Source organism: Bos javanicus, chromosome 7 (genome assembly GCF_032452875.1).
Source record: "Bos javanicus breed banteng chromosome 7, ARS-OSU_banteng_1.0, whole genome shotgun sequence".
Taxonomy (NCBI): Eukaryota; Metazoa; Chordata; class Mammalia; order Artiodactyla; family Bovidae; genus Bos; species Bos javanicus.
Genome location: NC_083874.1, coordinates 68324779 through 68350347, shown reverse-complemented (window position 1 = coordinate 68350347; position 25569 = coordinate 68324779). Strand labels below are relative to the sequence as shown.

Below are 25569 nucleotides of genomic sequence, written 5' to 3'. Positions count from 1 at the left end.
GTGTCCTAGCTTCTTTCTTAGGAAATATTTACTCCTGAGCAAGACACATTAGTGGAACAAGCTGATTAAATTTCCTCCTTGTTATACTCTTTTGATCAGATTTTTTTCTTGTTTCCTCTTTTTCTTAGGTTTCATTTCAAATTGAAGGGAGGGGATTGAGTCTGCACTGTTCTTCAAAATCTTTAACTACACTGTTAGACCCAGGTCGGCAAACTGTAGCCATAGGACCAGATCAGATTATAAAATAAGCTCACCAACAGTTTTTTTTTTTTTTTTTAATGAATAAAGGTTTATTAGAACACAGCCCCATCCATTCATGTATATACTATCTATGACTGTTTTCAGGGCTTCCCGGGTGGCATATGGCATCTGTGTTATCCAGCGTATGTTAATGATGTGGATTAATCCACATTTAGGATGCAGATATGTTGGGAGGGTGCCCTTAGAACTGACAGAAGTGAATGCTATTTATTTGGTCAATATTCTGGCTCTTTGGAACTACTATTTGGGTTCTAGTCATGTACTGCTGAGAGGACAAAGACAGCTTCAGGCTCTAGACACATTCCCCTCCTTCACGGACGCTTATGAAGATATGTAAATCTGATATGTATGACTAGTCTTTACAAACTGCTTCAACACAAATCCCATGTGTCATTTTTGAATAGCAACACCTCCCAAAATATCATCCTTTAAATGCCGCTGTTGCCTTGTTGTGACCATGTCTTCACTCCCTCCTCAGTCACAGATTCTAGTTGACCCATGACAAGAACTTGGAGTTCATGGGAGATAAGTGCCAAGTTCTGCCTGGGGACAGTCTCCGTGGTTGTGTTGGTGCACAGGCCCAGCACGAGTCTCTTGTTTCCTGCTGCTTGATGAATCCCTGCTTTCATGTTGATTTCTAGCTCCACCTACAACGACAATGACCACCACCACTGCTACTACAACAACTACCACCACTACTCCAACAACCACCACCACTACTCCAAGAACAACCCCCACTACAAGAAGGACAACTACCACCATTACTCCAAGAACAGCCACTACAAGAAAGACAACCATTACTACTACCCCAACAACGACTACCACTATTACAACAACCACCACTACTACCCCCAAAACAACACCCACCACAACTCCAACAACCACCACCACCACTACTCCAACCACAATGGTCACCACTGCTCCAACAACCACCACCACTGCTGTGCCAACAACAATCAACACCACTACTCCAACCATGACAGTCACCACTGCTCCAGTGACAGCGAGGTCCTCTACTTCTGCTCTTCCAATGCCAGCACCCACAAAGGACCTCCAGCCAGGTAAGCAAAAGTACTTCTAAGTGCAGAAGTTTTTAAAGTCAGGATATGCACCATCCAGGGCACTGTGTTAAGGCATATGGACAATCTAGGGTAGGCATTCTTAACAGGTTTCCAAACCTGGCTTCACAGAATCTGTGAACCACTTGTACCCTCTTATCTTCATCTTTTGTATCTTTAAGCATTTTCAGAGTGAGAGGAACCTATGGTTTTTATTAGATTCTCAAAGGAATCATTAATAGCAAAAAAAAAAAAAAAAAAAAAGCCAGACCACTGGTCATGGACATCTTAGAAGGATGGTGCATTTGGCCCAGTTTAACATAGAATTATGATGAAAATCTGAATAGAGATCATTTAATCCATTTTGAAGCCTAACCCAACACTTGAGGATACGATTTCGGTGAAGTTAATGCTTACTCTGTTTCCTGTGTCAGGAAACATGCTAACTGCTTTATAAGTATTACACCCCTTAATTCTTATGACAACCCCAGGAATAATGCTAAAGCTGAAGCTCCAATGCTTTGGCCACCTTATGCAAACAGCGGACTCATTGGGAAAGACCCTGCTGCTGGGAAAGATGGAAGGCAAAAGGAGAAGAGGGTGGCAGCAAATGAGATGGGTAGACAGTATTGCTGACTCAATGGACATGAGTTTGAGCAAACTCCAGGAGACAGAGAAGGACAGGGAAGCATGGCATGCTGCAGTCATGGGGTTGCAAAGAGTTGGACACGACTTAGCAGATGAACAACCAAAGAAGTATAAAAAGTGAAATAATTCTGTTGTTAGGCTCTCAGCTCATTATCTAATTCAGATTTATTCATGATAATGAAATGCCTACATAGCAGGGTAATCAGATCAGTCACTCAGTCGTGTCCGACTCTTTGTGATCCCATGAATCGCAGCACGCCAGGACTCCCTGTCCATTACCAACTCCAGGAGTTCACTCAGACTCACGTCCATGGAGTCAGTGATGCCATCCAGCCATCTCATCCTCTGTCGTCTCCTTCTCCTCTTGCCCCCAATCCCTCCCAGCATCAGAGTCTTTTCCAATGAGTCAACTCTTCGCATGAGGTGGCCAAAGTACTGGAGTTTCAGCTTTAGCATCATTCCTTCCCAAGAAATCCCAGGGCTGATCTCCTTCAGAATGGACTGGTTGGATCTCCTTGCAGTCCAAGGGACTCTCAAGAGTCTTCTCCAACACCACAGTTCAAAAGCATCAATTCCTCGGCGCTCAGCCTTCTTCACAGTCCAACTCTCACATCCATATGTCACCACAGGAAAAACCATAGCCTTGACTAGACGGACCTTTGTTGGCAAAGTAATGTCTCTGCTTTTGAATATGCTATCTAGGTTGGTCATAACTTTCCTTCCAAGGAGTAAGTGTCTTTTAATTTCATGGCTGCAGTCACCATCTGCAGTGATTTTGGAGCCCCCAAAAATAAAGTCTGACACTGTTTCCACTGTTTCCCTATCTATTTCCCATGAAGTGATGGGACCAGATGCCATGATCTTCATTTTCTGAATGTTGAGCTTTAAGCCAACTTTTTCACTCTCCACTTTCACTTTCATCAAGAGGCTTTTGAGTTCCTCTTCACTTTCTGCCATAAGGGTGGTGTCATCTGCATATCTGAGGTTATTGATATTTCTCCCGGTAAGTTTGATTCCAGCTTGTGCTTCTTCCAGCCCAGCATTTCTCATGATGTACTCTGCATATAAGTTAAATAAGCAGGGTGACAATATACAGCCTTGATGTACTCCTTTTCCTATTTGGAACCAGTCTGTTGTTCTATGTCCAGTTCTAACTGTTGCTTCCTGACCTGCATACAGGTTTCTGAAGAGGCAGGTCTGGTGGTCTGGTATTCTCATCTCTTTCAGAATTTTCCGCAGTTTATTGTGATCCACACAGTCAAAGGCTTTGGCATAGTCAATAAAGCAGAAATAGATGTTTTTTTGGAACTCTCTTGCTTTTTCCATGATCCAGCAGATGTTGGCAATTTGATCTCTGGTTCCTCTGCCTTTTCTAAAACCAGCTTGAATATCAGGAAGTTCACGGTTCACATATTGCTGAAGCCTGGCTTGGAGAATTTTGAGCATTACTTTACTAGCGTGTGAGATGAGTGCAATTGTGCGGTAGTTTGAGCATTCTTTGGCATTGCCTTTGTTTGGGATTGGAATGAAAACTGACCTTTTCCAGTCCTGTGGCCACTGCTGAATTTTCCAAATTTGCTGGCATATTGAGTGCAGCACTTTCACAGCATCATCTTTCAGGATTTGAAAGAGCTCAACTGGAATTCCATCACCTCCTCTAGCTTTGTTTGTAGGGATGCTTTCTAAGGCCCACCTGACTTCACATTCCAGGATGTCTGGCTCTAGGTCAGTGATCATACCGTCGTTATTATCTTGTTCATGAAGATCTTTTTTGTACAGTTCTTCTGTGTATTCTTGCCATCTCTTCTTTTTTTTTTCCAGCCAACATTTTATTTTATTTATTTTTTTTAAATTTTATTTTATTTTTAAACTTTACAATATTGTATTGGTTTTGCCAAATATTGAAATGAATCTGCCACAGGTATACCTGTGTTCCCCATCCTGAACCCTCCTCCCTCCTCCCTCCCCATACCATCCCTCTGGGTCGTCCCAGTGCACCAGCCCCAAGCATCCAGTATCGTGCATCGAACCTGGACTGGTGACTCGTTTCATACATGGTATTATACATGTTTCAATGCCATTCTCCCAAATCTCCCCACCCTCTCCCTCTCACACAGAGTCCATAAGACTGATCTATACATCAGTGTCTCTTTTGCTGTCCCGTACACAGGGTTATTGTTACCATCTTTCTAAATTCCATATATATGTGTTAGTATACTGTATTGGTGCTTTTCTTTCTGGCTTACCTCACTGTGTATAATAGGCTCCAGTTTCATCCACCTCATTAGAACTGATTCAAATGTATTCTTTTTAATGGCTGAGTAATACTCCATTATGTATATGTACCACAGCTTTCTTATCCATTCATCTGCTGATGGGCATCTAGGTTGCTTCCATGTCCTGGCTATTATAAACAGTGCTGCGATGAACATTGGGGTACATGTGTCTCTTTCCCTTCTGGTTTCCTCAGTGTGTATGCCCAGCAGTGGGATTGCTGGATCATAAGGCAGTTCTATTTCCAGTTTTTTAAGGAATCTCCACACTGTTCTCCATAGTGGCTGTACTAGTTTGCATTCCCACCAACAGTGTAAGAGGGATCTCTTCTTAATATCTTCTGCTTCTGTTAGGTCCATATCATTTCTGTCCTTTATTGAGCCCATCTTTGCATGAAATGTTCCTTTGGTATCTCTGATTTTCTTGAATAGATCTCTAGTCTTTCCCATTCTGTTGTTTTCCTCTATTTCTTTGCATTGATCGCTGAAGAAGGCTTTCTTATCTCTTCTTCTAGCAGGTAATACCTAGCAGGGTAATACCTTCTAGCAGGGTAATACCTCAGGACATATATTAATACATTTCTAAGATAGAGTCAAAGGGTAATTTCTGATTTAGTTTTGTTTGTTCTTTCTGCTGGGGGTGTAAATTTTCCTCCACTAATCGAACGCTATTTTTCCGTTCTTGTCATTCCTATAGCTTCTTTATCTTCTCCAACTCAGACAGCAGAAAGCCAGCCTACTACCCTGTATGAAAGAAACATAACCAGCTCACCATGGCACTCTTGTTCAACAGGTAACTTCAGTTTCTTTCCTCAACACCTGATAGCATTCAAATTTTGATAAATATTAGCACATTGTTCAGAGCACATATTCTGAAATAAGACAAGCATGACTTGAATGCCAACAATGGCTATTCCACTCAGCTATGCAACTTGAGCAAATGTCTTATTACCCTCTTTGAATCTGTTTTTATCCTTTGGAAAATGGAGGAAATTTTACTTATTCTTACAAGTGTTATATGAGATAAAGATCTGGGGACATAGCTACGAGGTAAGTGATAGAGTGGCAATAATGAATGTTACTTGGAATGTCCAGAAATATGTACATTTGAGTGACATAGGCAGCTTGTATGATTTGGGATCATCCACATACATATTCACATTTTTCTAAATAAATTGAATTAGCCTTGTCTTTAAACTTATTTCTAGGCGTACTTCCCTGGACAGAGCCTTAAAACAATTAAATCCAAACTGGTCCAGACCAAACTGGTTGCCTGTTTATGCTTCCTCTAAGCCTCAGACACGACACAGAGCCAGGAGGCTCCCCTGCTGCCTTGTCGAGCTTTCATTTCACATGGACACTTTGAGTTGGGTTGAGGACATGGACACCAGAGCCAAAGAGGCAGGTCCCACTAGGATTGTGCTATTTCACTCCCAAAGACTCCAGTTCTCCCTAGTTTGGGAAATTCCATATTCTTTTGAGATGTAAGATTAGTCTGTTTTTCCTGTAATGGAGAATGATGATACTGAATTGTCATCTTTCCTAGCTAGCTCTGATAACCATGTAGGTAAATTTGGAGAGTGCCACATGTGAACCCCTTTGTAATGCAGAACTGGCTTATTTGTCCATGCGCCTGTGAAGCATCCAAACAAGGTCAGATTTTTTAAGATTTTGTAAAACTTGTGCCTATGATTCATCATGCTCAGGAGTTGCTATAGGAGACCCCCAGGGTGGCCTACTTTGCCAATCATTCAAGGAAACTCTTAATTGAAAATGGACATGTAGCGGGACTCAGAGAGGGACCAATTTACTTGAAATTAGCTAATAGTTACATTTGGTTTTGAAATGGAATCCTTGGTGTGAAGTGTTTCTTGGCACAGAAACAAAGAGAAAGCAGATAAAAATACAGGTAAGAGCAGTTGGGGCAACTGCACTCCACACTTTTAGGCTAAGAGAAAGAACAAAGTAGAAAATGGGAAATTATTCTCTAAAATATGTCACTAAACCCTGGTCAAGTAGACTTGGCAGCATGGAACAGACATTGCAGCAGCTGTGTCCCCATGACTTCTGTGACTGCTGCCGTCTTGGCAGCATCTCTGAGGCCCTTCAGCCAAATCCTCACAGTGCCCGAGTCACACTTCAGTGGGTTAAAGCCTCACAAAGCCAAGAATGTTAGTCCAGGAGGAATTTTGGTTTTCACAGGGCCTGCACCTACCTTTTTAGATGTATGTGCCAGCAAATTGTTGTGCATTATCTCATTTAATTCTTTCAGGGCAGGTTTATTTCTTGCCATTGCCAGACTGAGGAGGACATTTAGTTCTACTTTGGACAAACAGCTTCCAATTCAACTGCCCCCCAATGGCAGTTTCAAGCTGCACGCCCATGGGCAAGTTGTTTCATTCCTCACTACATGTTTGTAAGGAATGAAGGAGAGGATATTTGGAAAATCCATTGCATGGTGTTCCTTCCCCATTGCTCCTATTGTTATATAGCAACATAATTGTGATACCTGATATTTGTTTAACATGGTGTTAAGCACCTTACATGCATCATTTAATGTGATAACTTTATGAAACGGGTGCTGTCAGCTTGTACTTCAAGGTTATCCTAGCTAGAAATATAAATACATATGTTTACATGCATATATATGTAATGTGTATGTAAAGGACATTGGTCAAGGTCACATTGGTAAGTGACATGTCAGCACTAAAGTCAAGTTTCATCTAACTCAAGTCCTTGCTATTTTTTTTTTTTTACAACATCACTCATTCTATAGCTTAAGGATTTAAGGTTATAACATAAATCATTCACAGAGACTAGACTGTAGACACTGTCTTTGTCTCTTGAAGACGTAGTGTTGGAATGTTTAAATTGTAGATACAGTAGTGTAATGTGTGAAAACTTGGGGAGAATATGGTTACTTCATTTTCACTAACATTAGAACACGATGGTTTTCTAGCTCTGTCAGTAGTACGGGAATCTCTGAGACCTGCAGTATTTTCATTGAATGGAAACATAGTGTGTGCAGTGGTTATGAGCTGAGGCTCTTGTCCTTTAGCAGAGTTGGAAACTTCAACCATTTCAGCACATCATCTATAATTTCAGATTAAGAAAATGGGTATAAGGATGTAAAGTGCTTGTGTGTAATAGATACTCAGTAAAGAGAAAATCCTGTATTTGACCTATAGTTGCTTAGAAGGGCCAACAGTATATGTTCAGTGGGACAAAAGAGATATTTCAAAACACTATTAAAATTTGGACATTGAAAACTTTAAGGCATAGTATCCTTTTATATTGGGAGTTTAGGTAGTATAAGGTATACTGGCCTTGGGAGTGTTGTAACATATTTTCTAAAGCACGTTTGGATCAGTGTCTGGGCACACTGGCATATAATGTAGGAGTTGGATGCCACCTGTTTGAGGTATCTTAGTGCATTTCACTCACATTTTGAATGTAAAACCAATGTAATGTTCATTTTGAACAGAGTGATTCTGCTCTTTGGATGTGTAATGACCTCTGAGCACTCACTGAAAGTTTCTGAGCTGCCAAGAAAATGTTGATTATTTATCCGTAAGTGGTAATTTTTAACCTAGTTCTGAGAATGGGTCACTCTGACTTGTCTAAAATTGTCAGTAAATTTTCTGTGAGCATGCATTTTTCCCCTGCATAGGGAGAAAAAAAAAAAGGGTTCATTTTCAAAGGGTCCATGACAAAATGGTTAAGAATCACAACCTTACTACTTAAATAAATAAATGTTAGTAACTTGGTATTACTCTTGGGATGCCTACAGCATTAGGCCATATGATTATTCAACTTTCCCTTCATTATCAGAAGGCAGTGTGAATATATTTGGTGCTTGCAGGAAAGTTCAATATCTTTTTATAATTCTTATTAATTTTCTTTCTTGTTGAGCAGATGGAAATGGCACTGTGACACAGTCTCCAGATCCCCACTGGCATAACAATCAAACTGTAAGAATATTCCTTCCTATTTTATTAGCCTGATTCACTTATATGTCTCTTCTGGAATCAAGTTACATTTAGAGATTATTATTGTCAAACTAATCCACAGATTGATTCTTTCTAATTTAAGAAATAAAGGAAGAAAAAATTTGACTCTTAAATAGGGATCAGATCAGATCAGATCAGTCGCTTAGTCGTTTCTGACTCTTTGCGACCCCATGAATTGTAGCACGCCAGGCCTTCTTGTCCATCACCAACTCCCGGAGTTCACTCAAACTCACATCCATCGAGTCGGTGATGTCATCCAGCCACCTCATCCTCTGTCATCCCCTTCTCCTCCTGCCCCCAATCCCTCCCAGCATCAGAGTCTTTTCCAATGAGTCAGCTCTTCGCATAAGGTGGCCAAAGTACTGGAGTTTCAGCCTTAGCGTCATTCCTTCCAAAGAACACCCAGGGCTGATCTCCTTCAGAATGGACTGGTTGGATCTCCTTGCAGTCCAAGGGACTCTCAAGAGTCTTCTCCAACACCACAGTTCAAAAGCATCAATTCTTTGCCACTCAGCTTTCTTCACAGTCCAACTCTTTCATTCATACATGACTATTGGAAAAACCATAGCCTTGACTAGACGGACCTTAGTTGGCAAAGTAATGTCTCTGTTTTTCAATATGTTATCTAGGTTGGTCATAACTTTTCTTCCAAGGAGTAAGTGTCTTTTAATTTCATGGATAGTTTAATTAATTTTAAAAGTCTATATAGATGCACTACTTTGTTAGAAATACCTGAAATGTGATATTTTTCTCTAGACACACATATACCCCCAAGACAGAATTTCTCCTGACCAGAAAATAAGAAAAAAAAAGTGAATTATTTCAGGCATAGTGACTTAACATTACATACCAAAAAAGACTTAGATCATCGTTAGAGAAATAACAATCCTTGATATGATGTAGTGGAATGGGGGCCATCCCCACCAAAAATATTATGTCAGTGAAAGTGTGGTTCCTTAAACATAGGCCCCCTAATATCCTTTTCCAATCCAATTTTCCTCCTATAGAGAAATTTTAAGGCCACACTTCTGAGTCTTTCTATATATAATCCTCCCCATATGATGACATATTAAGGTCCTAAAATCTTCAACAACTTTGTCATTCTGTAATTTGTTCTTGCACTTTCCCACAATTAGCTTGGGAAAAATCCAAGGGACTATAGTCTTATGATGTTCATCAAAGCCTCATCTTTGTGTGTAAGTTAGAAGAATTTATCAGTGAGATTTTTACTTTTGGCTCCCTTGGGTGAAACAACTTTCCATTCACTATGTGCAAATAACTCTTAGAAGCAAAAAACATGAACAGATTCAGGTATGAGAGTAATCTTGATTGCAAGTGGTGAGAAATTGCAGCATGGACATTATAAGAGAAATTCAAGTTCAAGCAAAGTGGGGTTAATGTGACGTCAAATGGCCTTATGTTGCATAACTTAGTGACAATGAGAACACTACCATGTAGGAATGATATGAAAGATTTTAATCACTCTGATGATGTGGTTACTGATTGATCTGATGGATATGAGCTGAATTTGTTGTTCTTGTTAAATAGCAGAACTGCCACCATGTAAATGTCATGTCAGTCAGACTTATGCTAGTTTTAAAAAAAGAAACAAACACCCTGAATGAGAAGATTGTTTTTGACCTCAGTTACCTGCAGGACAGGTATATTCAGTAGCAATTAATCTCTTCTATATAATGTAAGCAATACAGAAGCAAGTTCACAATAGGTGGTAGCACAATTGTGGGCTTTTTGTGTCTTGACCGTGAAGATATCAAGGTGTCTCCCAAGTATCTTAAAACCAAGCAGCATATATTTCCACCCAGTAGGTCAACTTCTTGAGCTGCATCTTAAGGAGAGAATGAACATATACATAAAGATGTATAAAACAAGATATACATTGCTGCTGTTTATAATCATGAAAATGTTATAAACAACCTAAAAGTTCAATAATGAGATTAATAACTTATCAATTAAGCATGCCCATTTATTGCCATTAAAAATGTTGTCACTTCAGTGTACTTACTGCTATGAGAAGACAGTGTCAATTGTTAAATGAGAAAACTAACTTTTCAGATAGCATTGGGACCTCCCTGACAGTCCAATGATTAAGACTTCATGCCTCCAATGAGGGAGAAGGCAATGGCACTCCACTCCAGTACTGGAAAATTTTCCAGCCTGGAAAATCCCATGGATGGAGGAGCCTGGTAGGCTGCAGTCCATGGGGTCGCTAAGAGTTGGACACGACTGAAGTGATGCAGCAGCAGCCTCCAATGAAGTAAGTAGAGGTTCGATGGCTGATTAGGGAACTAAGATCCCACATGCCATGTGGCATTGCCCAGAATGAAAAAAAAATTTTATTATATATAGATTATAGATACAAAATAAAATCATGTATATACTGTAGTATACATTGGATACGGTAACTGTGTCTGTTAAGAAAACTACTTAACAGACACTTAATTTTATCTTTAGAAAGATAAAATTCTAAAACAGTATGTAATGAAAAATGGTAATAGTAACTATTTCTGGATGTTGAAATTATGGTTGATTTTTGTTTTTCTTTTTTTATCCTGAGCTGCACACTCTAAAATGAACTTCCAGTTTTTATGTAACATAATATTTTTTAAAAAGCAAGCAAAGACTGCTTCCTATAACCCTGTGTTCCATCTAACTGCTTTCCCTCCCACAAGTAAAGTGATAACACAGCTTTTCCCTCCCAAGGCACTGACTGTTTTCCATTTAGGCAAGGACACCTCAGAGGCTGGGTCACCCTCCTCTGTATTCCTCATAGTATTTATCAGGAGGTACCTGAAGTACCTTTCCCAAGAACCCTATTTAATTTGCATTTGACAGAAAAGGAGGTTTGGAGAGGCTAAATAACTTGCTAGGGTCACAGAGCAACTAAATAAAAGTTAATCTGGGTTCTGACTCCAGGGATTAAACTCTTATGCAGGAGGAGACTTGAGACTTAATCTTTTTCTCTGATTTTCACTTCCTTTCTGTTAAAATACCTACCTGGTAGGACATCTTTAGAATTAGAATTAAGCTATGTAAAGGAGGCAAGCATGATGGCCTGGTATATTTGGGGTTTATTTTTTATATTTGGGGTTTACTTTTTCCCCAATTGCACAGCATTTTAATTGTTAAGCAGAGCCATAAATCTAAGCAGCTACTTTCATGCCCATTTATAAAGATATAGAATCTTGAATTCTACTTCAAAAAAGTGTTTTAATTAATGGCCAGTTTCAGTAACTGAACACATTCAAATAGCACCACCATGGCAACTTATATAGGAACAAAATTATTTTTGATTAGTATCATAAGAGGATTATTTATGAAAAGAGCTTATTATTTTAAAAATAGGTATAAATTATAATAATCAGGCACACTCATTTGAAGCATACAGTTTGAGTTTTAACAAATCTGTACCCTTCTCTAAATACCACCGCATGTAAGATGTAAACATTTCCACCACCCCCAAATAAATATTGAATTTTGAGTTGTCTTAGAATTTCATCATAAGGCTATAACTTTACATCATTTGGTCTTACCCCTCATGATCCAGAACTAGCCAGGGGCCAATAAACAATAATTTGGGTGTATTATTTTCTGAAATGTTTTTTGCCTATAACTCTAACAAGATTGTTTTATTTTTCTGTTTTGTGTTTGATCTGCTGATGTTTCTGTAGCCTGCGGCACTGGCACAAGAAACATGGATGAGCACCAACAAGGGAGTCTACGTTGGAATCTCGGTTACTATTTTGGCATTGTTGGTCATGTTTGTGGTTTTCTGGATTAGGAGAAGTAAGTCACCTTAGGACTGAAATATTCAGAAATATTCTTGAGCCCACAGGAGTATTCTTGAACCAAATGCATGTATCTGTACATTCCATAAGATATCAGTTTCATGTAACTTTCTTGGTTCTTACCTGGTTCTTTTTTTATTTTTTATTTATCTTAAATTTATTGTTCCATAAACATGATATTTAAATTCTCCATAGGAGAAATTAAATATGGAGAAATAAGCACTGGTTGTGTAAAGTTGAGATTTGGAAGCCAAAAGCCGTTGTAATGTACAACATTTGTTCCCTCCCATTTTGTTCTTTTCCCATTCCCTCAATAACAAATTTTTATCCCTATTGGGGGTAAAACTGTTGATGGTTATAACACCCACTTAATAGAAGAAGCACAAGAGACATTAGGATGGTACATGATTTCAGAGCTAGTAGAAGAACAAAGGGTTTCACATGACAGTCATCCAGCACCTCATAGTCTCCTTCTACCAGTTGTGTGTGTATGTGTGTGTAAAACCTGTCTTCTATGGGAGAAGTGCAATATTCAGGGTTTCTTTACAGTGAAATATAATGGCATTAAAGTAAGCTAGGGCATGTAGGTCAATACACTAAACCTATGAGTCAGAAGTTACTCTATACCAAGGGGCTTACTTGGCTCCTAGAGATTCAAGAGAAGTTACCTGGAGTTATCAGGTTAGGGTCCAGATTGATTTTTTTTTCTCCTTCTTTTTAAAAATATTCTTTCTTCTAAATTAATTTTTTTTTAGACTCTGAGAGCTGTACTGATTTTGCTCTTATTAAAGTAATAATTGTAATAATACACTGGTTTGGAAAAAAAATCTCATGAACTCTTTGGCTTGCATGTTTAATTTTCTCTTCATTTCCCCCTCAATTTAGGATATTTTTGCCTGGGGAGCAAGGTGGAGCTACTACGGTAAGTTTGAAATGGTTTGTGTTAATAATGCTTTTTGATGTTCTTAATATAGTAAACATAAGGAAAATTTCTCTGTCCCTCTCCTCTTTTCCTTCCGAGTTCTCCATTTTATACTCTGGATCCTGAAAAATCTAGTACATAGAGCACCTCCATTGCTGTTCGACCTTCCAGTGATGATTTTAGCATTTCTATGCTGCTTTTGCTGCTGCTAAGTTGCTTCAGTCGTGTCCGACTCTGTGCGACCCCATAGAAGGCAGCCCCCCAGGCTCCTCCTTCCCTGGTTTTCTCCAGGCAAGAATACTGGAGTGGGTTGCCATTTCCATCTCCAAGCACCTCCTTATTTCCCTGGCATTGTGTCATAACTGCTATAGAAACAACACCTCAAACCTTATCTCTTAGAGCAAGAGAACTAAATTGCAGATATTGTTTCAGGGATCATTTGAATGGGTTGTTTAATTTGTTATTTGATTTCATTCAGTGCTTTGTTTATTGCATGTGTATTGAATCTCTATTATATTCTGAAAAGATGAGCAGGACAGAAAACATATAAATGAATAAGCAGGGCCTTCTAGAACTTCCAGAGAAATACCATGGGGAATACTGGAACAGGGCAGTAGGCTATGTGAGTGAGCCCCAAAGAAGCAGAAGGCAGCTCTGCAAAAATCTGCAGGAATACACCTCCAGGCTGAAGACCCGCAAAGGCAGGGGATAGGGACATGCCTCCAGCTCCCCACGGTTCCGACCATCCCCTATTATTCCATACCCAGACTGCTCTGTTCATTTACATTAGTTGTCTGGCGTCACAGGCATTTCAATTTACAGTTTTTGCAAATTTACCCCTTCACCCAATAAAAAATTAAATTTTCTTTGTATGCATCCCTGCAGTCATTTTTTCAAGCATCTGTAAAGGTTGGAAACCACTACCTACTTCCAACAAAATAAACTTCATCTGGTCCAGCTTGGGTTTTAAGCAAAGTCTTTCTTTGTTCTGAATCCGTCCCTCTTTAACTGCCATCCATTATTCTTAGTTCTCTTTCATTGGATGTTTGTACCCAGTCTTTCCTACATCTGAGTTAATCACATGAGCCAGTCCACAAAATACGCCTTGAATAATCTCCAGCATATTGCAAGTGTTCCATAGATGCTGGATTTTATTATTGCAGACATGCCCTTCACAGCAATAAACCTGTGAGACAGGCAGTAGTAGTATTCTCAGTTTACTAATTAGAACACAGCTTTAGAGATGTTAAGTGACGTCCAAGGTCACATCACACAGCAGGTCTCTTGGAGTCCAAAACCAGACTTTTAGGAGTTTTTGACTGTCAGCTTCCAAGAGTGGGAAAAAAATAAGTACTCCCTACAGACAGAAAACCATGAATAACATTCTTTTAGTTCATTTTTGTTCTTTCAGTATTTACTTTTTTAAAGTTTCAGTTTTTAATCACCTAAACCGAAAAGAAAATATTTTTTGTAGAAGATGCTGTATAATATAGAAAAGCAAACAAAAGAAAAACAAAAAGGTATATTTCCTCATGATGTTATTTTTGGAGGCAGCTATATCCTGTTGACTCATTTTGAGCTACTGACACCTAACCTGTTTCCACACATGTATGACTAATCTGTTTAAAGATCAGAGCTGAGTGATGATTCCTTGAGTTTCATTTCATTTCTGGGCAAGCTTAAGTAATAAAAGTAGTACCCACAGACAACTTCTAAAAAAGCATTGATATCAAAACCCCACAAATGACCTTTCTGTACACTTGATGTGTGAGCATTCATGTTATAAAACTCATCTATCCCATGGCTTTCTAATTTTGACTGTTAAGGCAGGGTGTGATTTTTGACTCTGTGATCTAGAACACACTTAGGTGAAGCAATAGTATTTTACTACATCTGATATGCTCTGATATTTTGTATACTTATATATATTAATCTTAAATACAGGATACATACCACTAAATAACATCACTAAAGGGTCACAGTCCTCAGCTAGAAAAACACCAGCTAAACCATTTCCTGGCCATCTTTGAGACTGTGCATACTGGTTTAGTACTTCAATTTGATGAGTGGTATTTGTCTTCTTAGATTATAAATTTTTGTGTTCTATTGCACGAGTGTCTTGAAAGAGACCACTGTGAGTTTTTTGAAACCAAAAGGTGTAACTTTCTACCTCCTTATTAAAAAATAATTTCCTGTAACTTCATATTCACAATTCTGGAAGCTTCTATTCATTTCATAGGATGTTTGAATGGGGCTCAGAGAAATGCAAATACCCAGGCTTGAATGAACATAAACAAATATGCTGCTCATACTTGAGAAGTGATCTTCTTTTCTCTTACTCATGTTATTGTTTCTACAGTGTGATTCCATTGAAAGATTCTCGCATTGGAGCTTTGAAAAATGCAGCTCTGAAGCCTATTCAATCAGAAGACAATGTCTACATTATTGATGACTATCACTAAGTCCTGGATCCAGATTCTAAAGTGTTATGCCCTTGACTGTAGAAGAAAGTAACAAGATACCATGTCAGAGTCTTCTGAATCAGCTGCAGAATTTTTCAGTCAGTTTCCCATGGCATTCCTCTGAGTCAGGGACACTGGATAGAGTGATGCTAGCTCGACTGTGTAAAGTCAACCTCTGTCACAGAGTCCTAATTTTTTATACTAAATTGGCTCAAACTTTCTGATCATTGCAGTTCAGTCCAGTTCAGTTCAGTCAGTCGTGTCCGACTATTTGCAACCCCATGAATCGCAGCACGCCATGCCTCCCTGTCCATCACCAACTCCCAGAGTTCACTCAGACTCACGTCCATTGAGTCAGTGATGCCATCCAGCCATCTCATCTTCTGTCGTCCCCTTCTCCTCCTGCCCCCAATCCCTCCCAGCATCAGAGTCTTTTCCAATGAGTCAGCTCTTCGCATGAGGTGGCCAAAGTACTGGAGTTTCAGCTTTTAACATCATTCCTTCCAAAGAAATCCCAGGGCTGATCTCCTTCAGAATGGACTGGTTGGATCTCCTTGCAGTCCAAGGGACTCTCAAGAGTCTTCTCCAACACCACAGTTCAAAAGCATCAATTCTTTGGCGCTCAGCTTTCTTCACAGTCCAGCTCTCACATCCATACATGACCAGAGGAAAAACCATAGCCTTGACTAGACGGACCTTTGTTGGCAAAGTAATGTCTCTGCTTTTGAATATGCTATCTAGGTTGGTCATAACTTTCCTTCCAAGGAGTAAGCATCTTTTAATTTCATGGCTGCAGTCACCATCTGCAGTGATTTTGGAAGTCTGTCACTGTTTTCACTGTTTCCCCATCTGTCTCCCATGAAGTGATGGGACCAGATGCCATGATCTTTGTTTTCTGAATGTTGAGCTTTAAGCCAACTTTTTCACTCTCCTCTTTCACTTTTATCAAGAGGCTTTTTATTTCCGCTTCACTTTCTGCCATAAGGGTGGTGTTATCTGCATATCTGAGGTTATTGATATTTCTCCCAGCAATCTTGATTCCAGCTTGTGCTTCTTCCAGCCCAATGTTTCTCATGATGTACTCTACATATAAGTTGAATAAGCAGGGTGACAATATACAGCCTTGACATACTTAGAATTGTACATACTTCTTAGAATTGTACATTCTCTTTAGACCTCATGAATCCTCTTTTCCTTCAAGAATTCTCATTGGGAAGATAGAAAAAAACACTTCTACCTCAGTTACCAAGGCTGTCAAGAATACCTGAATACAACTTAGAATCAGGACATCTAGTCCAGGACTTAAAAGACTTAACATGCAAGTGCTTCATGATTGTCCTTTTTTTTTTTTTTTTTAAATCAACTGACTCCAAATGTGATATTGCTTAGGGTCCCCAAGGTTTCAAATTGTGTGTACAGGTTTTTATTTACCCAACAGAAAAATGGCAGTGAGTGTAATTTTGCCATTATAGACAAATTTGGTTTCTCAGGGTTCTGGAAATACAAGGCATTAAATGCTTTCTTTGGGAGGAGGATGGTATTTTAGCAGTTAGCAGAAGCAATGGTATTGAATAGACCATGAAGACACCAGGAGAAGAAAATCAATAGCCATATAATTTATGATATTTTTGCTACCTCAGTGCCACAGTTCTAGGTGCTTATGTTGACAACCGGCAGGCTCTGATTTTTAGAATGAGTCAGGGCAGAAATAAATACAAGGAAAAAAGAGAGGGAAGGAGTAGCAAAGAGGCTTTCTGTTTTAGAAAATAGAGTTTGCAAATATAATAGTATTGTTTGAGAGTGTTACTAGTTTCTACAAAACGCTAAATTGTCCTCAAACCACTTTGATTTTTAAAATTGTTTTGGAAGGATAAAAGGTCTTTTTCATATTGGATCAATACATGTGTTATATTTGTTTTTCACAACTCAATTAAATTTTGGTTTTCCCAGAAGAATTAGACAAAGGCTAAATGTAAGGATAATTTTAATCATTTAGAATCATTTCTACATGAACAGCTAAAAGACTGGAGATTAATTTCACTTTGAGTAAACCCTGAAATAACTCATGCTTGAGTAATTTGGGGGACATTCAGAGCTATTCACACCTAAGTGGTCCATGAGGGCTGGATGCTTGTTTTTTTTTTTTTTTTAATATACATTTATTTTTAATTGGAGGCTAATTACTTCACAATATTGTAGTGGTTTTGCCATACATTGACATGAATCCGTCATGGGTGTACATGTGTTCCCCATCTTGAACCCCCCTCCCACCTTCCTCCCCATCCCATCCCTCTGGGTCATCCCAGGGCACCAGCCCTGAGAACACTGTCTCATGCATTGAACCTGTACTGGTGATTCATTTCACATATGATAATATACATGGTTCAATGCCCTTCTCCCAAATCAATCCACGCTCGCCCTCTCCCACAGAGTCCAAAAGACTGTTCTATACATCTGTGTCTCTTTTGCTGTCTCGCATATAGGGTTATTGTTATCATCTTTCTAAATTCCATATATATGCATTAGTATAGATATTGGTATTTTTCTTTCTGGTTTATTTCACTCTGTTTAATAGGCTCCAGTTTCATCCAACTCATTAGAACTGATTCAAATGCATTCTTTTTAATGGCTGAGTAATACTCCATTCTTTTCCAGTTTGGATTCCTTTTATTTCTTTTTCTGTTCTGATTGCTGTGGCCGAAACTTCCAAAACTATGTTGAATAGTAATGGTGAAAGTGAGCACCCTTGTCTTGTTCCTGACTTTAGGGGAAATGCTTTTCAATTATTCACCATTGAGGATAATGTTTGCTGTGGGTTTGTCATATATACCTTTTATTATGTTGAGATATGTTCCTTCTATTCCTGCTTTCTGGAGAGTTTTTTTTTTTTTATCATAAATGGATGTTGAATTTTGTCAAAGGCTTTCTCTGCATCTATTGAGATAATCATATGGTTTTTATTTTTCAGCTTGTTAATGTGGTGTATTACATTGATTGATTTGTGGATATTGAAGAATCCTTGCATCCCTGGGATAAAGCCCACTTGGTCATGGTGTATGATCTTTTTAATGTGTTGTTGGATTCTGATTGCTAGAATTTTGTTAGGGATTTTTGCATCTATGTTCATCAGTGATATTGGCCTGTAGTTTTCTTTTTCTGTGGCATCTTTGTCAGGTTTTGGTATTAGGGTGATGGTGGCCTCATAGAATGAGTCTGGAAGTTTACCTTCCTCTGCAATTTTCTGGAAGAGTTTGAGTAGGATAGGTGTTAGCTCTTCTCTAAATTTTTGGTAGAATTCAGCTGTGAAGCCGTCTGGCCCTGGGCTTTTGTTTGCTGGAAGATTTCTGATTACAGTTTCAATTTCTGTGCTTGTGATAGGTCTGTTAAGATTTTCTATTTCTTCCTGGTTCAGTTTTGGAAAGTTGTACTTTTCTAAGAATTTGTCCGTTTCTTCCAAGCTGTCCATTTTATTGGCATATAGTTGCTGATAGTAGTCTCTTATGATCCTTTGTATTTCTGTGTTGTCTGTTGTGATCTCTCCATTTCCATTTCTAAGGTTATTGATTTGATTCTTCTACCTTTGTTTCTTGATGAGTTTGGCTAATGGTTTGTTGACTTTATTTATCCTCTTAAAGAACCAGCTTTTGGCTTTTTGATTTTTGCTATGGTCTCTTTTGTTTGTTTTTTTTTTTTTTTCATTTATTTCTGCCCTAATATTTAAGGTTTCTTTCCTTCTACTAACCCTGGGGTTCTACATTTCTTTCTTTTCTAGTTGCTTTAGGTGTAGAGTTAGGTTATTTATTTGATATCTTCTTGTTTCCTGAGGTGCGCCTGTATTGCTGTGAACCTTCCTCTTAGCACTGCTTTTACAGTGTCCCACAGGTTTTGGGTTGTCGTGTTTTCATTTTCATTAGTTTCTATGCATATTTTGATTTCTTTTTTGATTTCTTCTGTGATATGTTGGTTATTCAGCAGCGTGTTGTTCAGCCTCCATATGTTGGAATTTTTAATAGTTTTTCTCCTGTAGTTGACATCTAATCTTAGTACATTGTGGTCAGAAAAGATGCTTTAAATGGTTTAAATGTTTTTGAATTTACCAAGGCTAGACTTATGGCCCAGGATGTGATCTATCCTGGAGAAGGTTCCATGTGCACTTGAGAAAAGGGTGAAATTCATTTTTCGGGGTGAAATGTCATATAGATATCTAACTGGTCTATTGTATCATTTAAAGTTTGTGTTTCCTTGTTAATTTTCTGTTTATTTGATCTATCCATAGGTGTGAGTGGGGTATTAAAGTCTCCCTCTATTATTGTGTTACTGTTAATTTCCCTTTCATACTTGTTAGCATTTGTCTTACATAGTGTGGTGGTCCTATGTTGGGTGCATATATATTTATAATTGTTATATCTTCTTCTTGGATTGATCCTTTGATCATTATGTAGTATCCTTCTTTGTTTCCTTTCACAGCCTTTGTTTTAAAGTCTATTTTATCTGATATGAGTATTGCTATTCCTGCTTTCTTTTGGTCTCTATTTGCATGGAATATCTTTTTCCATCACTTCACTTTCAGTCTGTATGTGTCCCTTGTTTTGAGGTGGGTTTTTTGTAGACAACATATGTAGGGGTCTTGTTTTTGTATCCATTCAGCCAGTCTTTGTCTTTTGGTTGGGGCATTCAACCCATTTTCATTTAAGGTAATTATTGATAAGTATGATCCCAATGCCATTTACTTTGTTGTTTTGGGTTTGAGTTTATACACCCTTTCTGTGTTTCCTGTCTAGAGAAGATCCTTTAGCATTTGTTGGAGAGCTGGTTTGGTGGTGCTGAGTTCTCTGAGCTTTTGCTTGTCTGTAAAGCTTTTGATTTCTCCTTCATATTTGAGTGAGATCCTTGCTGGGTACAGTAATCTGGGCTGTAGGTTTTTCCTTTTTCATCACTTTAAGTATGTCCTGCCATTCCCTTCTGGCCTGAAGAGTTTCTATCGAAAGATCAGCTGTTATCCTTATGGGAATCCCCTTGTGTGTTATTTGTTGTTTTTCCCTTGCTGCTTTTAATATTTGTTCTTTGTGTTTGATCTTTGTTAATTTGATTAATATGTGTCTTGGGGTGTTTCGCTTTGGGTTTACCCTGTTTAGGACTCTCTGGGTTTCTTGGACTTGGGTGACTATTTCCTTCCCCATTTTAGGGAAGTTTTCAACTATTATCTCCTCAAGTATTTTCTCATGGTCTTTCTGTTTGTCTTCTTCTTCTGGGACTCCTATGATTCGAATGTTGGGTTGTTTAACATTGTCCCAGAGGTCTCTGAGTTTGTCCTCATTTCTTTTAATTCTTTTTTCTTTTTTCCTCTCTGTTTCATTTATTTCTAACACTCCTTCTACCTCATTTATCCTATCTTCTGCCTCCATTATTCTATTGTTTGTTCCCTCCAGAGGGTTTTGATCTCATTTATTGCATTATTCATTATATATTGTCCTTTTATTTCTTCTAGGTCCTTGTTGAACATTTGTTGCATATTCCCAATCCTTGTCTCCAGGCTACTTATCTGTGACTCCGTTTTGTTTTCAAGATTTTGGGTCATTTTCACTATCATTATTTGGAATTCTTTATCAGGTAGATTCCCTATCTCTTCCTCTTTTGTTTAGTTTGATGGGCATTTATCCTGTTCCTTTACCTGATGAGTATTTTTCTGCCATTTCATCTTGTTTATAACGCTGTGTTTGGGGTGGCCTTTCCATATTCTGGCAGTTTGTGGTTCCTTTTTATTTTGGAGGTTCCTCACTGTGGGTGGGGTTGGATGGGTGGCTTGTCAAGGTTTCCTGGTTAGGGAAGCTTGTGTCAGTGCTCTGGTGGGTGGAGCTGGGTTTCTTCTCTCTGGAGTGCAATGAAGTGTCCAGTAGTGAGTTTTGAGATGTCAGTGGGTTTGGAGAAGAGTGGGAATCAAAAGGGGAGAGAGCAAGCTAGCCAGTAATCACTTCCTATGTGTTCTCCACAGTCTGGATCCCTCAGAGATGTTCATGGAGTTACACAGAGAAGAGAAGAGGGAGGAAGGAGACAGAGGTAGTCAGAAGGATAATAGGCGGAATCAAAAGGAGAGAGACAGAGGTAGCCAGGAGGATAATAGGCGGAATCAAAAGGAGAGAGACAGATCCAGCCAGTAATCAGTTCCCTAAGTGTTCTCCACAGCCTGGAACACACAAAGAGATTCACAGAGTTGGGTAGAGAAGAGAAGGGGAAGGGAGGAGATAGAGGCGACCTGGTGGAAAAAAAGAAGAGTCAAAAGGGGGAGACAGCAATCAGGCCAGTAATCTCACTCCCAAGTAAAAATGGGTACTGAAGATTGGGTTCTTAAATGTACAAAATTGATAACAAATACCAAAAAGCAAAGATTAAAAATCTAGAGTAGAGGTTAGATTCTCAAAAATACAATATTAAAAAAACAAAACAAAGTCACAAAATTATAAAAAATATATAGATATATATAAAGTTTGCTTTAAAAATAGGGTCTATTTTTTTTTTTTTTTTGCAAGGTAATAGTAGGTTATAACGGAGAAGGCAATGGCACCCCACTCCAGTACTCTTGCCTGGAAAATCCAATGGATGGAGGAGCCTAGTAGGCTGCAGTCCATGGGGTCGCTAAGAGTCAGACACGACTGAATGACTTCCCTTTCACTTTTCAGTTTCATGCATTGGAGAAGGAAATGGCAACCCACTCCAGTGTTCTTGCCTGGAGAATCCCAGGGATGGGGGAGCCTGGTGGGCTGCCGTCTCTGGGGTCGCACAGAATCGGACATGACTGAAGCGACTGAGTAGTAGTAGAGGTAGGTTATAAAAATAAAAATTAAAGGAGTAATATAGGACTTAAAAATATAAAAAATTTTATGAAAATTTATAAAATGATAATAGTAAAAAATATATCTAGGACTTTCTCTGGAGCTGTTGCAGACAGTTTGGGGCAGTTCATTTTCAGATAGTTCCTCGCTCTGGCTTATACTTCTTCAAGATCTATAGGCCCCTTCCTATGTAGTCGGTGTTAACTACAGGGTTTTAATCTATTGCACCTCTCACTTCCAAAGCGGTTCCTTCTGTTTATTTTAGCTTCTTCTGTTTGCTGGTCTCTTCAGTGTCTAATTTCCGCCCTGACACAAGGGGCTGGTGGAGGTCACTTTTCTTAGGCTCACTTGTTCAATCGTGCTGTGGGGAGGGAGGAACACTGCAAACAAATATCACTGGCATGTGTGGGGAGTGCTCGCAGTGTCTCGGCCACACCAGGTTTGCCCCTGCTCACGGCGTGTGTGCTTTCCCAGTCTACACTGCTCAGGCTCTAGGTTGCTCTGCGGGGAACTGTCTGTGGCAGGCCCTGGGTTGCATGCACTGCCCAGGTCTAAGCCGCTCAGGTTCAGGCTCTCGGGTAGTCCACAAAGGCTCAGACTTGGTTGGGCCTGCATTTTGTGCCCTTCCCAGGTCCGAGCAGCTCAGGTGACCAGGTGTTTGGTGAGTACAGTCCCCCACCCCCTGTTGGAGGCTGCGTCTTATGGCCTCCCCGTCCGGCGCTCGGTGTTCTGGGTGTACAGCGGCCGCGCCTTCTCAGGTGATCTGTGTGTCTCTTCTGGGAGGCTGATCTCTGGTTGTGATCCTCCCAGTGGATTGACCATCCAGAATCCCAAGAAGTCTTGGTTAGCAGTGAAGCCTGCTTGCAGTTTGGTAGAGGATGCCTCTCTGGGGTCACGATTGCCCCCTTCCGGCTCTGGCTGCCCTCCCCTGCTTGTCTCCGGTGGGGGATGGGCCCGTCCACAGCTGGCTAGTTCTGCTCAGTCCTTTGTTCTGTGAGTGGTTCTGGTGATGTCTTCAGTTCAGTTCAGTTCAGTCGCTCAGTGTGTCCGACTCTTTGCGACCCCAGGAATCACAGCACGCCAGGCCTCCCTGTCCATCACCAACTCCCAGAGTTCATCCAGACTCACATCCATCGAGTCAGTGATGCCATCCAGCCATCTCATCCTCTGTCGTCTCCTTCTCCTCCTTCCCTCAATCCCTCCCAGCATCAGAGTCTTTTCCAATGAGTCAACTCTTCGCATGAGGTGGCCAAAGTACTGGAGTTTCAGCTTTAGCATCATTCCTTCCCAAGAAATCCCAGGGCTGATCTCCTTCAGAATGGACTGGTTGGATCTCCTTGCAGTCCAAGGGACTCTCAAGAGTCTTCTCCAACACCACAGTTCAAAAGCATCAATTTTTCGGCGCTCAGCCTTCTTCACAGTCCAGCTCTCACATCCATACATGACCACTGGAAAAACCATAGCCTTGACTAGATGGACCTTTGTTGGCAAAGTAATGTCTCTGCTTTTCAATATGCTATCTAGGTTGGTCAATACTTTCCTTCCAAGGAGTAAATGTCTTTTAATTTCATGGCTGCAGTCACCATCTGCAGTGATTTTGGAGCCCCAAAAAATAAAGTCTGACACTGTTTCCACTGTTTCCCATGAAGTGATGGGACCAGATGCCATGATCTTCGTTTTCTGAATGTTGAGCTTTAAGCCAACTTTTTCACTCTCCACTTTCAATTTCATCAAGAGGCTTTTGAGTTCCTCTTCACTTTCTGCCATAAGGGTGGTGTCATCTGCATATCTGAGGTTATTGATATTTCTCCCGGTAAGTTTGATTCCAGCTTGTGCTTCTTCCAGCCCAGCATTTCTCATGATGTACTCTGCATATAAGTTAAATAAACAGGGTGACAATATACAGCCTTGATGTACTCCTTTTCCTATTTGGAACCAGTCTGTTGTTCTATGTCCAGTTCTAACTGTTGCTTCCTGACCTGCATACAGGTTTCTGAAGAGGCAGGTCTGGTGGTCTGGTATTCCCATCTCTTTCAGAATTTTCCACAGTTTATTGTGATCCACACAGTCAAAGGCTTTGGCATAGTCAATAAAGCAGAAATAGATGTTTTTCTGGAACTCTCTTGCTTTTTCCATGATCCAGCGGATGTTGGCAATTTGATCTCTGGTTCCTCTGCCTTTTCTAAAACCAGCTTGAATATCAGGAAGTTCACAGTTCACATATTGCTGAAGCCTGGCTTGGAGAATTTTGAGCATTACTTTACTAGCATGTGAGATGAGTACAATTGTGCGGTAGTTAGAGCATTCTTTGGCATTGCCTTTGTTTGGGATTGGCATGAAAACTGACCTTTTCCAGTCCTGAGGCCACTGCTGAGTTTTCCAAATTTGCTGGCATATTGAGTGCAGCACTTTCACAGCATCATCTTTCAGGATTTGAAACAGCTCAACTGGAATTCCATCACCTCCACTAACTTTGTTCCTAATGATGCTTTCTATGGTCTGCTTGACTTCACATTCCAGGATGTCTGGCTCTAGGTGAGTGATCATACCGAAATGGTTATCTTGGTCGTGAAGATCTTTTTGTACAGTTCTTCTGTGTATTCTTGCCACCACTTCTTAATATCTTCTGTTTCTGTTAGGTCCATACCATTTCTGTCCTTTATGGAGCCCATCTTTGCATGAAATGTTCCCTTGGTATCTCTAATTTTCTTGAAGAGATCTCTAGTCTTTCCCATTCTGTTGTTTTCCTCTATTTCTTTGCATTGATCGCTGAAGAAGGCTTTCTTATCTCTTCTTGCTAGTCTTTGGAACTCTGAATTCAGATGTTTATATCTTTCCTTTTCTCCTTTGCTTTTCACTTCTCTTCTTTTCACAGCTATTTGTAAGGTCTCCCCAGACAGCCATTTTGCTTTTTTGCATTTCTTTTCCATGGGGATCATCTTGATCTCTGTCTCCTGTACAATGTCACGAACCTCATTCCATAGTTCATCAGGCACTCTATCTATCAGATCTAGGCTCTTAAATCTATTTCTCACTTCCACTGTATAATCATAAGGGATTTGATTTAGGTCATACCTGAATGATCTAGTGGTTTTCCCTACTTTCTTCAATTTAAGTCTGAACTGGGCAATAAGGAGTTCATGATCTGAGCCACAGTCAGCTCCTGGTCTTGTTTTTGTTGACTGTATAGAGCTTCTCCATCTTTGGCTGCAAAGAATATAATCAATCTGATTTTGGTGTTGACCACATGGTGATGTCCATGTATAGCGTCTTCTCTTGTGTTGTTGGAAGAGGATGTT

At 39.7% G+C, this 25569-nt stretch overlaps 2 protein-coding genes across 2 annotated transcripts; both read left to right on the top strand.

Annotated features, from left to right (window-relative positions):
• Window positions 1-546: 546 nt before the first annotated feature.
• Window positions 547-8918, top strand: LOC133251549 (integumentary mucin C.1-like). Its single transcript, XM_061424163.1, has 3 exons — window positions 547-1322; window positions 4938-5033; window positions 8156-8918. Exons 1-3 carry the CDS (start codon window positions 920-922, stop codon window positions 8242-8244), a joined length of 588 nt encoding a protein of 195 aa, XP_061280147.1. The 5' UTR covers window positions 547-919; the 3' UTR covers window positions 8245-8918.
• A 2532-nt stretch (window positions 8919-11450) lies between these two features.
• On the top strand, window positions 11451-16253 carry LOC133251550 (hepatitis A virus cellular receptor 1 homolog). The gene is made up of 3 exons (XM_061424164.1): window positions 11451-12054; window positions 12942-12978; window positions 15338-16253. Exons 1-3 carry the CDS (start codon window positions 11967-11969, stop codon window positions 15438-15440), a joined length of 228 nt encoding a protein of 75 aa, XP_061280148.1. The 5' UTR covers window positions 11451-11966; the 3' UTR covers window positions 15441-16253.
• Window positions 16254-25569: the final 9316 nt, after the last annotated feature.

Excerpts from the sequence above, each read along its gene's own strand:
- LOC133251550 (XM_061424164.1), top strand. The coding sequence starts at position 11,967 with ATGAGCACCAACAAGGGAGTCTACGTTGGAATCTCGGTTACTATTTTG. Across the intron at positions 12,055-12,941 it reads GGTTTTCTGGATTAGGAGAA|GATATTTTTGCCTGGGGAGC; the intron begins GTAAGTCACCTT and ends CCCTCAATTTAG. Across the intron at positions 12,979-15,337 it reads AGCAAGGTGGAGCTACTACG|TGTGATTCCATTGAAAGATT; the intron begins GTAAGTTTGAAA and ends TTGTTTCTACAG.
- LOC133251549 (XM_061424163.1), top strand. The coding sequence starts at position 920 with ATGACCACCACCACTGCTACTACAACAACTACCACCACTACTCCAACA. Across the intron at positions 1,323-4,937 it reads CACAAAGGACCTCCAGCCAG|CTTCTTTATCTTCTCCAACT; the intron begins GTAAGCAAAAGT and ends TCATTCCTATAG. Across the intron at positions 5,034-8,155 it reads ATGGCACTCTTGTTCAACAG|ATGGAAATGGCACTGTGACA; the intron begins GTAACTTCAGTT and ends CTTGTTGAGCAG.